Source organism: Lynx canadensis, chromosome C1 (genome assembly GCF_007474595.2).
Source record: "Lynx canadensis isolate LIC74 chromosome C1, mLynCan4.pri.v2, whole genome shotgun sequence".
In the NCBI taxonomy this organism is placed as follows: domain Eukaryota; kingdom Metazoa; phylum Chordata; class Mammalia; order Carnivora; family Felidae; genus Lynx; species Lynx canadensis.
In genome coordinates, this window is record NC_044310.1 from 74,865,191 (window position 1) to 74,881,553 (window position 16,363).

The 16,363-nt window shown below is 37.6% G+C and overlaps 1 protein-coding gene across 4 annotated transcripts in view; it reads right to left on the reverse strand.

Annotated features, from left to right (window-relative positions):
* Nucleotides 1–16,363, reverse strand: part of KYAT3 (kynurenine aminotransferase 3) — a 73,307-nt gene continuing 56,944 nt past the window's right edge. For 3 of the 4 annotated variants that reach the window (XM_030325035.1, XM_030325037.1, XM_030325038.1), the window contains 4 exons: nt 11,830–12,016; nt 7,648–7,724; nt 7,286–7,372; nt 1–1,309 (listed from right to left, as the gene is read on the reverse strand). In XM_030325035.1, the coding sequence (XP_030180895.1) occupies nt 1,247–1,309; nt 7,286–7,372; nt 7,648–7,724; nt 11,830–12,016 (414 nt within the window). In that variant the 3' untranslated portion in view covers nt 1–1,246. Of the gene's footprint in view, nt 1,310–7,285; nt 7,373–7,647; nt 7,725–11,025; nt 12,017–16,363 lie in introns of all 4 variants that reach the window. The other variant, XR_004343979.1, reaches the window with a different exon arrangement.

The following is a 16,363-nucleotide window of genomic DNA, read 5'->3' on the forward strand; positions in this document are numbered from 1 at the left end:
GTTTTTTGGCTGGATAGGTGAGATAGAATAATGGGCAAGTTATTTAAGGCAGCAAGGGTATCTTGGCTGAAGTGACAGATGATGAAATCTAAGCTGGGTGAGGAAGATATAAGGGGACCAACCAATAGGAATTAAAGGCTCCGTGGACTACAGCAATGATTATCAAAATCCAGTGGGTATAAAAATCAGCTTGGAAAGGCCAGATCCTGAAATTATTTTCAGCAGGTCTAGAGTAAAGATCAGAAATCTATTCTCATAGATTGATTGCGATTCTGCTATAAGAGTGCCATAAACCCTTTTTTTCTTTTTGAGAAATAGTGGATTTAAAATTATAGTGAGTTTTAAAAAGTGGTATTTTTAAGAGCAGACGAGACACACAGAGAGAATACTATTAGGATAGGTGGTTACAGTGTGAGATGACTAACTTATTATCTCAAAGGTGGCGCAGCTTTAGATGATGAAAGGTTCAGGGTGTGTCCAAGAGGGTAAGTGGCTGGAGTGTGGAGTGAAGGTGAACATCACTAAAGGTGAGTAGGTCAAAGTGCTGAAGGCCTAGGCAATCCCTGTGAACCTTGAAGCCACTCCAGATGATGGCAGTATTTGTGACAGAGAAGCAAAATTGTGAGCAAAGTTCAAAGCCACTGGTAAATGAAAGGGAGAGAACTACGTGTGGGTAGATAAACCAAGGACATGGAGTTGAGGGGGTATAACTGGCTAAGAGTTTTTATACAAGGTGGAGTCATGAAACCGGCTAACATTAGTTGAGTGTTTATTGAGGCTTTACATATATCAATCTATTTTATCCTCAAAAACTTCATCTAAAATAAGTGCTGTTGTTTTGGGGTTTTTTTGGCACAGGCTCCATGCCCAACATGGGGCTCAAACTCATGACCCCAAGATCAAGAGTCGCATGCTCTACCAACCGAGCCAGCCAGGCATCCTAAAGTAGGTGCTATATTTTATTCCCCTTTTATGATGAGGAAACTGAAGCAATGAGAGGTTAAACACCAACCAGCTTCTCACAATTCTTAAGCCAAATGCTATACTCCTCATAAAATGGTTATGGAAGGTGTTTTCATACATTTCAACTGAAAAACAAAACAAACAAAACAACCCGGTAGGGTTAACATTTGGAAAATTTTCTTCAAATTTCATTTGTACTGAAATATTTGTTTTTCAATATCCAGCAGATGGCAGCACTAAATAATTCCATATTCGGTCATCTAGTAGAAACAGTCTGCATGTATCAAGACTTCTGTCTATTCCATCCCTTAATGATTTCTTCAGCAGCATCCAGTGTACTGTCTTTCTGTAAATTAATGAAATAATCATCATTACATATCAAATAAATTCAAGATGAATTAAATATTTAAATATAAAAAATATGCCAAAGTTAATGGATCAGAAGAGTCATGTAGTGATTTGGAAACCAAGTGCTCCTCAATCCCGGACAACTTGAGCCAGGCCTAGTTGGGCTCCAGGCTGTCCTTGGCCTCTGCGGTGCGCCAAACCCCAGAGCATTCATTCAGGGATCGTGTCTTCCCAGGAGATGAGTCATTGGAAGCCTTGCCTGTAGTAAGCCTTAACTCTGGGAGGAGCACAGAAAGAAACTGGGAAATGGCATTTGTAGCATCTTCCCTTGCTTGACTGTGTGGTACACAGATTCCAAGTTCTTTAAACAGCCCACCAGCAAATCAAACAAGCCAATTATTCATAATGTTATATCCCATTACTGCCTGGCTGGATAAGTGTATGAACCTCCTAAGAATTCAATATTAGAGGAGCTGGAGAAGTGTGACACCAGTCACTACGTCATACTGCTTTGTGATAGTGGCTGCCAGTTCATTGCTACTATCCTGACACTGAAAAATGTACAGAATTAACTGCCATGGGGCCAAAAAGCATCACCAAACTGTATAAATGCAAATCAGATTGAAAACAGTTTAACCTGATCCCAGCCAAAACCATGTCTACCAGTGTGGACCCTCTCACGATTTATAACCATTTTGGCAGCACAAGCAACTGGCAGTGCCAAAGACCCAGACTCATAAATGACATTGATGCCAGCAGCAAGACTCAAGGATGTGCTGATGGGATTGATATTTATTATTTTTGCTTCCTTGCTTCTCACCTCACGCCCTTCTGAACATGACATGACACCCCTCACGATGTCCATTTATAAGCATGGGAGATTATAGGACTGATAGTCAATCTCCAGTCGAGGCATCGGAATGTCTTTAGGAAAGGAATTCATATGGGAGAAATCCTTTTCATTTGAGAAATCCGTGTATTTATTGATATCTATTTATCCAACACTAAGATTCCCGAAAACAATTATTTTTCCTTGCTGCTCAGAAAAGTTTACTGAAAAGACTAGTTAACTAAAAGCACTAAAATCTGCAAAGTCTGTCTTCTGCTAAAATGACATTTACAAACATGAAGATGTTTCTTTCTGACACACGGCGAACGGTACTACTACTAGCTGGCATTTGCCGAATTGAAAATAGGCCAGTTGAGCAAATTACAGCCACCATTCATTAAGTTTTGGATAGTACTCTAATGATTTGTTCACTTTAAGATAAAGACAGATTTGATAAAGTAGAAAGAGTATGAAACATCATAGCACTAAATGAAGATTTAAGTGAATATCTGATCTAAGTGAAGAGAATTTTTCAAAGTAAAAATGCAAAGGCAGACCTACAAAAGGAAAGCAATCAAATTAATATATAGTTGCAGAAACAAATCAGAGAGTACAGAAGAGCTTCCACAGAGTAAGACTCATCTGCTCCTCCTCTCCCTACTCCTTCCTACTATACCCACCATCTTCCAAGACAACCTTTTATAGCAATTTCTCATTTTAGTTCTAGCGGTTACCTCCAAGATCTAAATTATCCATTTGGTTCTATTTCCTTATTTATCAACTTCAGGCAAAATTCATCATTCTCTGCTCTGGGAAAAAATTCATTCATCCACACTACTCTGCCCACTCCATCAATGTTTCATAGTTATAATTACTAATAAAATTCATTTGCCTTTTGAATAGGTAATACCAGAATCTGGTATAAAATTAAATTGATAAATAGTGAAAATCAAGTCTCCTGTTTTTCTCTTCTGCTTTCACTACTTCTTTCATTTCTTCTTCCCTCTCTACAGAATGATTTAGTGCAAAAGCCATTAGGTGGGGCTGAGTGAAGCAGGTGTTCATATATGGAGGCGGCCTGGTGCAGATGTTGCAGCCAGAGTGGAGTGAGGAGGGTTTCCAATGTGGGCGGCATGAGGTGGTGATGATGGCAGCAGCAGTGTTGACTGGAACAGGGTGTCAGAGTCCAAGCGGGGTAAACCAGCATCTGTATCACAGGGTGGCTCTGTGCAGGGTGCTGGAACCTGGACAGGATGAGGCAGGCATCTGCCAAGGTAGATGGGCATGGGGTGTCAGAGCCCATGAGGGGTGAAGGAGACCCTGCAGTAGGTGACAGTGGCAGCCTGGTACAAAGCCTCAGGTCAAAGCCTGAGTAGGGTAAAGGGTGCTTGTCAGCAGTGGTGGCTGGAAAGGCACGTGGCTCATACAGAGGGACTGAGTAAAGAAGTGATTATGTGATGAGAGCCAAGTTTTTTTCAAAGAAGGGAGTTACAAATATGGAAAATCCTCAAGCACAAGTCATTCAAAATGTGCAGGTAAATCCACAGGAAAAAAAAAATCCTAGAAGTAGAATTTCTGGGTTAAGAAGTATGTGCATTTACATTTGGATGGAAATATTCAAACTGACTGTTAAGAGATTTTACAAATTATACCCCCACTCTCAATCTATACAATTGTCTCATGGAACTTTTTAGTTGTTTGCTTGTTTCCAATCTAATAAATAAAGTAAAATTTTGTCAAAGTTTTAATGTTCATTTCTTGTAATATGAGTAAAGTGGGACATCCCTTCATATATTTGATAGCTGCTGAGAATTTTACCCATAACCATTGGGAAGTGCTGCTTTTCGGCTTATTTTGCCTTAAATTTAACCTGCTTTCTTTCAATTTCCATTTTCTTGGCATGTTTTGCCATCCTTTTATTTTTAGCTTTTCCAAGAGGTTGGGTTAGTTACATTAACTTTCCCTAGAGACTTCTTGGTGGTGCTCCCCTCTCTTCCAATATTGAGTGTTGATGTAAAGGAGGTGTGTCCACACTGATCCTCTTACCTGCCCCCAAGAAGGCGTGGGTCTTTTTGTTTAGATGCCAAAGGATTGTTTCTTTATCTTTTAAGTCCAATGTATCTCAGTGTTAATTGTTCTGGGACAATTTTGCCTGAGACAAGGCATTCCCTTTCAAGTATTAGATTTGTCTGTTTTGTTTTGTTTTGTTTTTAAATAGAAAGCATTCTCGAAATAAAGCCATAAAATGCTTTTCAGGTTTCATTTGTTTCCACCTCCATGGGATTCAACACATTTCACTTGTCTTCCACATCCATAATTTTTCCAATATTTTATTTATTTTTTTTTTTTAATTTTTTTTTTCAAAGTTTATTTATTTTTGGGACAGAGAGAGACAGTGCATGAACGGGCGAGGGGCAGAGAGAGAGGGAGACACAGAATCGGAAACAGGCTCCAGGCTCCGAGCCATCAGCCCAGAGCCTGACGCGGGGCTCGAACTCACGGACCACGAGATCGTGACCTGGCTGAAGTCGGAGGCTTAACCGACTGCGCCACCCAGGCGCCCCTTTTCCAATATTTTAAAAATCTTTGATCCTTTCCACTCTTCCTTGTTCACTTTCCCCAATCCTTAATAATCTTACAGAAGTATTGAGTGTTCTCTGTGCTGTTTCCTATGTCACTACAATTACCTTTTCTCCTTCAATTTTGTACCTGAGCTCTGACAAACTGCCATTTCATCTTCTTATATTATCGATTTAAAGGTTTTGGATTTGAGCTACTGATTTTTATTTGCTCTACAGCAACATTCTTCTGGTTGAATATTCTCTTTCCGATGCTTGTTTTTCCTTGTACCTTTCCCCTTTTTTCCTTATAGTATCTTCTTATAGATTCATAGTGGATTCCTTTTCATTACTCATTTTTTATTGAATTACCTTTGTGAGCTCCCACTGCTAGCACACCTACGGTTCCTATTGTTCTGGGTAATGAATATGCTACCTACTGACTCTGTGATTTGAAGATGTATCTGCAGCTCAGTGTAAGTGAGGAGCCAGAGCCACACTAGAAGACAGGAGAAATTCTCCCTGGCTCACAGTGAAGTTTAATATGACTGATGTGGACTTCAGTGGAGAGGGAGGAGGATACTTTTTTTTCCTCCCAGCTAATTTAAGTCGCTACCTGGAATTTAATATATCTTCCTCTACATTTCCCCAATAAGGCTTTTAGCAAAAATGACAGCAGTGAATGAGAAAATCTATAACCCAACTAGAATCTCCTTTCCGCCCTGACCCACATAGGTTCTAGATGATACAGCTGTATGTTTCTGTCCTGCCTTTCATGAGTCTGGAGAAGCTCCCTCTGCCAGTGCACTTATTGTCCTATTCTTCTGATGAGTAGGTTGCTTGCTGGCTGTCTATAATTTGAAGATGTAGACACAAGAGACTTTCTAGGTGTCTTCCCTCTACCAAATCACTGGATTTGGCAACTCTTCTTCACTTACGGGGGAATTTGTGAATCTGTTTTCCATTTTCCTAGTTGTTTTGAATAACTTCCAAGCAGAGAATGGGGAAGGGCTGTGTTTACGATTTTAAAACAGGAAGTCTTCTGTTACTTTTTTCTTTTATTAGTTCTATTTATAACTTCAAATAATATGCCTCTATTTCTAGATCCACTGTAAGATAAGAATATTAATGGCCTTACCCTTCTTCTACATTTCAGTCAATTAAATGTTGACATTAGGTTGTTAACATTTTTATTCTCTTCTAAGTCTTCCATAGTTTGTCTAGAGATTGTCTCTAAAATTGAAAACAATGATTACATCATTCTGACTAGATTTATAGATGAATGTGTTTGTAAAAAGAGTTTCTTGAATGTATTAAGCCTGTCTTCAGTGGCAATAACACCTTAAAAATAGCAATAATACATATATTCAGGTATTTTTTTAGTACAGGTCTGATGATAAGGAATTCAATCGGCTTTTATTGGTTAGGAATGGACACTTCATTTTTAGTTTTAAAGGCTATTTTCCTGGATAAAAGAGTTCTGGGCTAATACATTTTTTATTTCAGCAGTTTCAGGATTTCATTTCATTGTATTCTGGTCTCCATTGTTTCTGATGAGAAGTTGCTAAATTCATATGCATGTGAGGTATAGTTTTTCTTTGGCTTTTTTCAAGATCTTACCTTACCCTTGGTTTTTAGCAGTTTAAGTGTCTAGGTGTGGTTTTCTTTATATCCTCCTTGTGATTCACTGGGCTTTTAGATCTCTAAGTTGCTTTTCACCAAATACAAGGAAATTACTTCTAAAAATATTCTTTCTGCCACATTCTTTTTGGTACTCCAATTACATGTATATTATCACTTGATACTGTCTCATAGACCTAAGGCTCCACTGATTTCTCAAAAATAATTGCTCCTTCTGTTTTTCAGATTGGATGGTTTCTGTGAATCTGTAATTCAAGTGTGTTATTTTTTCCTGACATCCTCAATCCTCTCTGTGTTAACCCCATATATTTTTCATATCAGAAATTACAATTTAAAGTTGTTAAATTTCCACTTGATTTTTTATAGTCTTAATTTGTTCATTCATTATGACCATATTTTCTTTATTTTTAATTAACTTATTAATTAGCTAACTAATTAATTAATTATTTTTGAGAGAGAGCACATGCATTCACAGGGGAGGAGATCATGACCTGAGCTGAAATCAAGAGTCAGATACTTAACCGACTGACACCCAGGTGCCCTCTTTTAATTTCTTGAGCATACTTATAATATCTGCTTTAAAATCCTTGTCTGCTAATTCCTATATCTGGGTCACCTTGCAATCTGTTTCTACTGACTGCTTTTTTTTTTTTTTAATTTTTTTATTAAGAGTCACATTTCCTTATGGCTTCACATGTCTAGTAATTTTTTATTGCATGCGGGACATTGCACTGTCACACAGTAAGGAGTCTGATCATGTAAGACAGTAAACTCAATGCTCAAGTGTTGAGTTTTGTCCTTGTAGGCAGTTAATTTCATGGCAGCAAGCCAAAATTAAAAAACTACATATGAACACATCATTCCTAGCAATAGAAAAAAAAAGGTGCTTTATAAATCAGAAGGAAGAACATCATAAATGTGTTTTTTAATAAAACAGGGAACTTACTTTAATGAAGCAAAATCGCACAAACTTCTCAAACTGTAATTTGGTCTCTGTGTTACAGAATGCGGAAACTGGAATGGCTGACAGTTTCTGAAAAGTAAATAGAAAAATAAAATAGGAAAACTACTTCTACGTCAAATATGAATTTTAGGCTGATAAACATTAACATTAAAAACAAATAGATACTTCTAAATATTCACAACAACTTCCAAAAAGAAAAATGTCTTAAAAATCCTCTACATAACCGTAAGTGGAATATGATATAACAAAACTATAGTTAACATTGTTCAAAACATGTCAGCAAGTTTCCTTCATAAATTAACCATAAAATACATCAGAATATCTCAAAGGCAAATAAACATTACCTTATTTTTAGTCATCCATTTCACAAATTTATAGTCATAAGGTTCATTGCTGTCCTTCATATCAGAGAGGTCTGCATCTAAAACAACAATGAAGATTAGACGGCCTATGTATTATATCTGAGGCCAACATGTATTTCATCTAAATCTATCAAGATTCAAAATGTTCTCAGAAGATTTTCAGAGAACTTACTGGACTCTCATACTGCATGCTGGGGTGGGAAGTGAGGAATTCACAGATAAGTTTTAGTGATACTCTAAGGCAGAACTTTATGGATATATATGGATAATTATGCTTGTGCATATTGATCTTAGAACTGGGGAGGAATAGGAAAAGGGGAGAAAAGAGGAGTGCTATCTTTCCATACAGAAATAATGTAAACTTCTATGATCATTATTAAAGAAATAACATCTAAACTTATAGAGTATTCATCAGTAATAATTATATCTCCAAATAGTCATTCATTATTAGATTGTAAGCTCCACAAGGATAAAGTGTCTGTATTGCAACCTATCATTACTTCCAACTCCTAGCTCAGTGTCTAGCATATAAGTAATGAAAAGTGTATCTGTTGAGTGCATACTTTAATGCTATTCATCATTTATAAAGGGAGAATATCTGTGTAGATCTTCCAAGATAGCCTGTTTACTTCTTTCTTCTATATTATGCTTTTTAAACATTAAAAACTTTTTTTTTGGAAAAACTTCAAATATGTGTTCCATTCTTACCTCTTACTCCAATCTTGCTTTAAGGTCTGGGCAAGATATTTTCTGGTATTCAGTATCAGCAATATTGTCTGTTTTATTAATCTGTACTCTTAGATCTTTTTGAGTGCCCCAAAGCAACTAACATTGACAGTTACTGTAATCAATAATATTTTATAATTTATTGCTCAAAGCAAATTGAGGCAGTTACTTATATTTTATTCATTAAATACTAGGTCTCTTCAAATTAACAGTGTAAAAACCTTGACATTGAAAAAAGCTTCATCTTTATTTTTTTAAGTCTTAATATGTTTTTACTTAATGATTTTATTTCCATTTTCTTCTGTGCTTTAAGAATGTAAAATTTCCATATAATGCTAACAATATATTACCATTTATTGAGCACTTACTATTTGTTAAGCATGAAAAAAGAGTCATTTATTTGAGAGGTAGCTATCTTCACTTTACAGATGAGGAAGTTAAATTACTATTTCAAGTTATATGTACATATGTGTGCGTGTGTGTGTGTGTGTGTGTGTGTGTGTGTGTGTGTTTACTTCAGGTTTGGCTCTAACAAAATAACAACTTAAAGTTAGACTTTAATTATAAGTTTTGTCAAAATTCCATGTGACAAGTATTCAAAGGTAACCCAGAGAAAGAAGTGATTACCCACAGCAGAACAAAGAAGAAAAGCAGATATTAACTAACTGTAACCGACACCGGTTGTAGTATTCATTTATTCTTGTGAAGCTTAGAAAAGTTGAATTTATTGCCATGGTGCTCAAAAGGAAAGAAGGGAACAAATACAATTCTAAAGATTTTATAGTTAGAAGAATGTTGGAATCTACTGCTTTTGAAAACTCAAGTCAGAGATCCTCAAAATAACTAAACAAAATATTTCTTTAGATAGCAGTTTGAACCATAGTATAATAACATTAACGTATTTAAGTAATCTACTAAAATCAAAATTGGTTATTGGTATTGCAACCCACTTCTCCACAGTTGTGGACCTTATTATCTCACTAGAACAACTTCAATCATCTCCCTATTTGTCATCTTGTCTTCTTATCAAATGGTCCCCTTTTTAGTTCTAGGGTGAAGCTCACTGACCTGGAAAGTTGCTTAATACAGCAGAAAAAAGATAAATTCATTGGTTAGGAAATAGATCTCTGGGTTAAGAACCCAGCTCTGCTACTAAGTAGTTAATTAGATTCAGTAAATTTCTTAATTCCCTCTCTCTCTCTCTTCTCTCTCATCTTTCTCATCTATTAATGGAGATATAATAGTACCAATCTCATTGGACTTTTGTGAGATTGGAATATTTGTAAAGCTCTTAACATAATACCTACTACATCATAAATACTCAAATCATATTAACCAGTTAGCCATTGTTATGAGTTGTAAAGGGTGTTAATTACTATGTTCATGAATCTTATGGTCTATTTTTATTTTCAAGCTACCATCAAATGAAAATGTTGGATTTTGGGGCGCCTGGGTGGCGCAGTCGGTTAAGCGTCCGACTTCAGCCAGGTCACGATCTCACGGTCCGTGAGTTCGAGCCCCGCGTCGGGCTCTGGGCTGATGGCTCAGAGCCTGGAGCCTGTTTCCGATTCTGTGTCTCCCTCTCTCTCTGCCCCTCCCCCGTTCATGCTCTGTCTCTCTCTGTCCCAAAAATAAATAAACGTTGAAAAAAAAAAAAAAAAATAAAAAAAATAAAAAAAAAAAAAAAAAGAAAATGTTGGATTTTGCTTTTGTCTTTAGCAAATGGTGGGACCAAAATCTAATACCTGGAAGAATGTCCACATTTAAATTAATCTGAGTAGATAAAAGGGTACAAGAGAATGAACTTGTCCTCATATGTAGGAAGCTCTTATAGACATTAATATTTTTCCCCCACAGGTGAAAAAGGACTATAAGGAAGTGACATCTTTTTCTCCCCACATCATCATAAATGGTTTTCTAACCAAAATCCTTTCTGTTCCATTACAACCACACTAGCTCAAGATCTGAGACCTAAACTGGTATTGCAAGCAAGGTGGATTGACTGAAGATAATATGGGAAACTATTTAAGAGCTTAGGGCAATGTTCCACACAAAGGTTGCATTAATGTCTTTTTGATGTTTCATGTTACAATGCAATAAATTCCTTTCAGAATTTACCATCTCGAACAATTTGGTTCCAGGGGAGAATTATTCTTATCTAAAAATTTAAGTGTCCTTTTATCCAAGAAACTGGCAACTAATTTCATTTTCTATTTGCTCATGCAGCCACAAAGTTCAGTCCCAAGTTAATGTTAATTACAACACTATATTGAACCTAGGCAACTAAAACATTTGCTTCCTCCTCGTCTTGTGTGACACTGATTCTCCGTTACATAAATTTCTACTTATATATTATACATGGAAAACTTTTTAATATGAGTCAGCTTAAATGCTCTTTAGAAGTAGATCAAGTACTTAATCAATTACTTTAAAAATAATTCATGTTGAAAATCTTACGGAGTTCCAACTCAATAGCAAAACTGTACGTGATGAAAACTGTGCCGTTTCTTTTTATCATTTCACAAAATGAGCTGTACATTTGGACAAAACACAGGAAAAGTGATTTCCAAACCTCAGAGTATAAGACATCTTAAGGGGTTTTAAATAAGAACAGAGCTTGGGAGCCAAACATACCCAGCTTTCAGGCAAAAGGACAGCAAAAACCTCTGGGCACCAAGGTCTCTCCATCTCTCACAACAAATGAAGAAATAATAATCACTGTTTCATTAACATCATAATTTTTTTTTAAGAAAATAAGTTATATACAAAATGTTACCATGCTTCTAATTTTAGATTTGTATGGCATGTCAGAACTACATACAACAGCTTCAGGTAATATAAAAACCATTGCTTTTTGGAGACAAAACTACGTGGAATGTAGCTATGTGACTTCAGCAAGTTACTTAAAGCTTTCTAAGTGTTCACATCTTTAAAAATGGAGCTAACAACACCTTCTTCAAAAGGGTGTGTGGAAGTGCTAGGCATGTAGTAGCCTCTCAATAAATATTATTTTTCTTCTTTACTTCATTTCAGTAAATTCTAAAATAGCATTTTAATATTCCCCGATAGCATCAACCTTTTAGAAACCACCTTTTTCTTCAGTAAAAAGGAAACGAAAATTTTACTCAAAGGAACACAGGGTATGTATATTATTTCACGTACCTGTATTTCAAACTACACACTAGAACAAGATGATAGCAAATTCGATGTTTAATGGAATACCTGTAACCATGTTAATAACAGTTGCATTTAAGGTCAGGGACCTAAAGTCAAAATGATTATATAAAACAAAACAAAACAAAAACAGACATAACGAAAAGCCATTTTTCCATAGACAAAATGCTGATATGGCTTTGACAGCAATCTTTACTCCCTAATTCTGATGTAATTTCACACATAAGTTTCCATATATTTGAAATAATAAAAACCCTTACAAACCTAGCGAAGACACATCAGCAATGATGAAGTATCCCCCATCAGGAACTATGGGTTTTAGGCCAAGACTTTCAAGTAAATGTATCATCCGATCTCTTTTTACTTCTAACTCTTTTGGCAAAGAATTAAAGTAACACTCTGGGTCATCCATGCGCTTGATGTCAATCCAAAAAGCTTGAGCCAAGGCTTCCTGCATGTTAAGATTGAAACATGTGGAAAGGAAATACAGTAATGTTATTTATTGCTGAGTTTACTGGTGTAATAGAGACTGCCCTAAGTGACATTATTGGGGGGGAAAAAGTCATTCAGGGAATTACAGTTAAATTCCTGTGAACCTATGTTAGACTGCATTAATGGAGGAATCGGTTATATGCAAATGATCAAATCTAATGTGAAGAACTGAGAATTAGGCATGACGATCCAAATTAAAAGAGAGGTACTGTATAAAGATGGCTTACTTGGAAATGAAAAGACATTAAGTTATTTTCCACTGAGGTCAGCTATAGAATGACTTGCTAGATCTAAGTGTGAAAGATGATGGACTAGACAGCCTTTTCCCATTACCTTGGAGGATGCAGTGGAAATGAAAGCTGACCCACTATGTCACTCCCCATAGGTATGCAATCATTCTCATCTAAATTGTAATCCCTGTTCTAATCATCCATATCCCAGAAGTGTCTAAGTGTCACAGGGATTAGAAAAGAATTTCTGGGGCATATGGAGTCACTTCTGTACCATTCCTCAGCAAACTCAAAAGTGACAGGAGAGAAATTGGTCCAAGAGGAAAAAAACAATGTTGTTAAAGGCGACCAGGTAGGTGTCTGAGAAGGCAACAAGTCAGGAAAAGGTAAACAAATCTGAATCTGGACACACATAAAGAACAAGGATCTGTACAAGCAGGAGGACAGAAGCTTGGTAGGTGGGTGTGAACTGAAACCCCTTAGAAATACCAGTTCTCAGGAGTGCCTGGGTGGCTCAGTCGGTTAAGAGTCCAACTTGATTTCGTCTCAGGTCATGATCTCACAGTTTGCAAGACTGAGCCCCCTATTGGGGGCTCTGCATGGAGCCTGCTTTGGATTCTCTCTTTCCCCCTCTCTTCCCTCCCCTACTTGCTCACATGTTCTCTCTCTCTCAAAACAAACAAATAAACTTTAAAAAAGAAAAAAGAAAAGAAATATCAGTTCTCAGAGCAAACAAGGACATCTAAGCAAATAATCAAGACTCTGGGAATAATTAAGAGATAGAGGGGCAGAGCAAAGTAGCTAAATTAAAAAAAAATTAATCAGAACCGAGAGGTATCAAGAATTAAAGGATGGGGTGCCTGGGTGGCTCAGTCAGTTAAGCGTCCACCTCTTGAGTTCAGCTGAGGTTATGATCCCCTGGTTCATGGGATGGAGCCCCAAATTGATCTCTGCACTGCCAGTGAGAAGCCTGCTTGGGATTCTCTCTCTCCCTGTCTCTGCCACTCTTCTGCTCATGCATGCACTCACTCTCTCTCAAAATAAATAAACATTAAAAATTTTTTTTCAAAGAATTAAAGGATAAATTCATTCACTCAGTAATCATATACTGAATACCAATGTTAAATATTGGCATTGTGATAAAACACTGGGGATATAATGATAAACAAGATAAACATGGTCCTTGCCTTTATGGAGATTCTAGTTAGTATCTATTGGAGGGGGCATGTAGAAGGGATGAGGAAACCAATATATGAAAAAGGCAGGCTATAATTTGTTCTGTTGGAAGAACAGAATCTGGTGTGACTGCAGAGTACCAAGAGAGACAGCATGGCAAGAGATGACATGGAGAGACAGAGAAGACTGCATGCCAAAAGAATCCACCAGGAAAAAAGAATTGATAATTCATAGTACTAAAAAAATCTTGGATAAATGAGGATCCGCTGCTTCAGCCTAGGAATCTGTGGTCCCCCTGGAAGCATGGGCCAGTTTCCAAACATGGCTATCTGACTACACGGAAAAAAACCAGGCACTTAGCTGACAGGGAGGGTCAGATGGTTCAGAAAAAGAAGTTCCAGATCCTTAGCTGAATCTTGCTTTTTCCTCAGCAACTTATTCACTCCCTATAGTAGGAGATATTGCCCTAGAAAATTCAAAGCTCAAGAGACATAAACATCGATCCTAACTGTAGTATTATACTGGACTCTTTCTGTCTCTTACCCCACCATGTAACCCAATGGCAAATACAGTCAGCTCTACCTTCAAAATATATTCAGAACCCAATCATCTTCCACCACTTCACCATCCCTATATTGGTTCAGTCAACTACTGTCTCTCTTGGTTCACTTCAACAGTCTTCTGATTCAATAAAGCAGCCAGAGTCCCTTTGATGACACAAGTTAGATGATGCAATCCTTGTGCTCAAACTCTCCAGTGGCTTCCGATCTCACTCAGCCTTGACAGTGATAAACATGGCCTTACTTGATCTGGCTCCTTTTGTTCCTCCTACTCTTGTCCTTTGATCATCTGATCCCAGTCTCATGTTTTTCACTGATATAAGTATGACAGCCAGAATACCTACTCCAGGGCCTTTGCACTTGTTCTCGCAGTCTGGAAGGTTCTTCTCTAGGTAACTATTTGGCTACTTAACCTTCAGTTTGTAGCTCAAATGACCCCTTCTCAGTGAGACTTTCAAAGATTACTCCATTTAACACTGTATATTTTCCCCTTAACACTTTATATCCTTCCTCTTACTTGCTTTAATTTTCTCTGTTGTATCTATCAACATCTGACATATTATTAAAATATTTACTTCTTGGGGCACCTGGGTGGCTCAGTTGGTTAAGTGTCTGACTTTGGCTCAGGCCATGATCTCACAGTCCCTGAGTCTGAGCCTCACATTGGGCTCTGTGCTGACAGCTCAGAGCCTGGAGCCTACTTGAGATTCTGCAACTTCCTCTCTCTCTGCCCCTACCCTGCTCCCACCTCTGTCTGTCTGTCTCTCTCTCTCAAAAGTAAATAAACATTAAAAAAAATTTTTTTAATAAAATTTTTTCTTCTTTATTATCTGCATACTCCCAGTAGGCAACATGCAGAAGAAAAAAAACTAGACCAATTTCTTACACCATTCACAAAAATAAACTCAAAATGGATGAAGAACCTGAATGTGAGACAGGAAACCATCAAAACCCTAGAGGAGAAAGCAGGAAAAACCCCCTCTGACCTCAGCTGCTGCAATTTCTTACTTGACACATCTCCAAGGGCAAGGGAATTAAAAGCAAAAATGAACTATTGGCACCTCATCAAGATAAAAATCTTCTGCACTGCAAAGGAAACAATCAACAAAACTAAAAGGCAACCAATGGGATGGGAAAAGATATTTGCAAGTGACATATCGGATAAAGGGCTAGTATCCAAAATCTATAAAGAATTCACCAAACTCCACACCCAAAAAACAAATAATCCAGTGAAGAAATGGGCAGAAGACAGGACAGACACTTTTCTAAAGAAGACATCCAAATGGCCAACAGGCACATGAAAAGATGCTCAACATCACTCCTCATCAGGGAAATACAAATCAAAACCACACTGAGATACCACCTCACACCGGTCAGAGTGGCTAAAATGAACAAATCAGGAGACTATAGATGCTGGAGAGGATATGGAGAAACGGGAACCCTCTTGCACTGCTGGTGGGAATGCAAACTGGTGCAGCCACTCTGGAAAACAGTGTGGAGGTTCCTCAAAAAATTAAAAATAGATCTACCCTATGACCCAGCAATAGCACTGCTAGGAATTTACCCAAGGGATACAGGAGTACTGATGCACAGGGGCACTTGTACCCCAATGTTTATAGCAGAACTTTCAACAATAGCCAAATTATGGTAAGAGCCTAAATGTCCATCAGCTGACGAATGGATAAAGAAGATGTGGTTTATATATACAATGGAATACTACTTGGCATTGAGAAAGAATGAAATCTGGCCATTTGTAGCAATGTGGATGGAACTGGAGAGTGTTATGCTAAGTGAAATAATTCAGGCAGAGAAAGACAGATACCATATGTTTTCACTTATACGTGGATCCTGAGAAACTTAATAGAAGACCAGAGGGGAGGGGAAGGGGGAAAAAAAGTTACTGAGAGGGAAGGAGGCAAACTGTAAGGGACTCTTAAAAACTGAGAACAGGGGCGCCTGGGTGGCGCAGTCGGTTAAGCGTCCGACTTCAGCCAGGTCACGATCTCGCGGTCCGTGAGTTTGAGCCCCGCGTCAGGCTCTGGGCTGATGGCTCAGAGCCTGGAGCCTGTTTCCGATTCTGTGTCTCCCTCTCTCTCTGCCCCTCCCCCGTTCATGCTCTGTCTCTCTCTGTCCCAAAAATAAATAAACGTTGAAAAAAAAATTAAAAAAAAAAAAAAAAACTGAGAACAAACTGAGCGTTGATGGGGGGTGGGGGAGAGGGGAAAGTGGATGATGGGCACTGAGGAGGGCATCTGTTGGGATGAGCACTGGGTGTTGTATGGAAACCAATTTGACAATAAATTATATATAAAAAAAATTTTTAATAAAATGTTCTTCTTT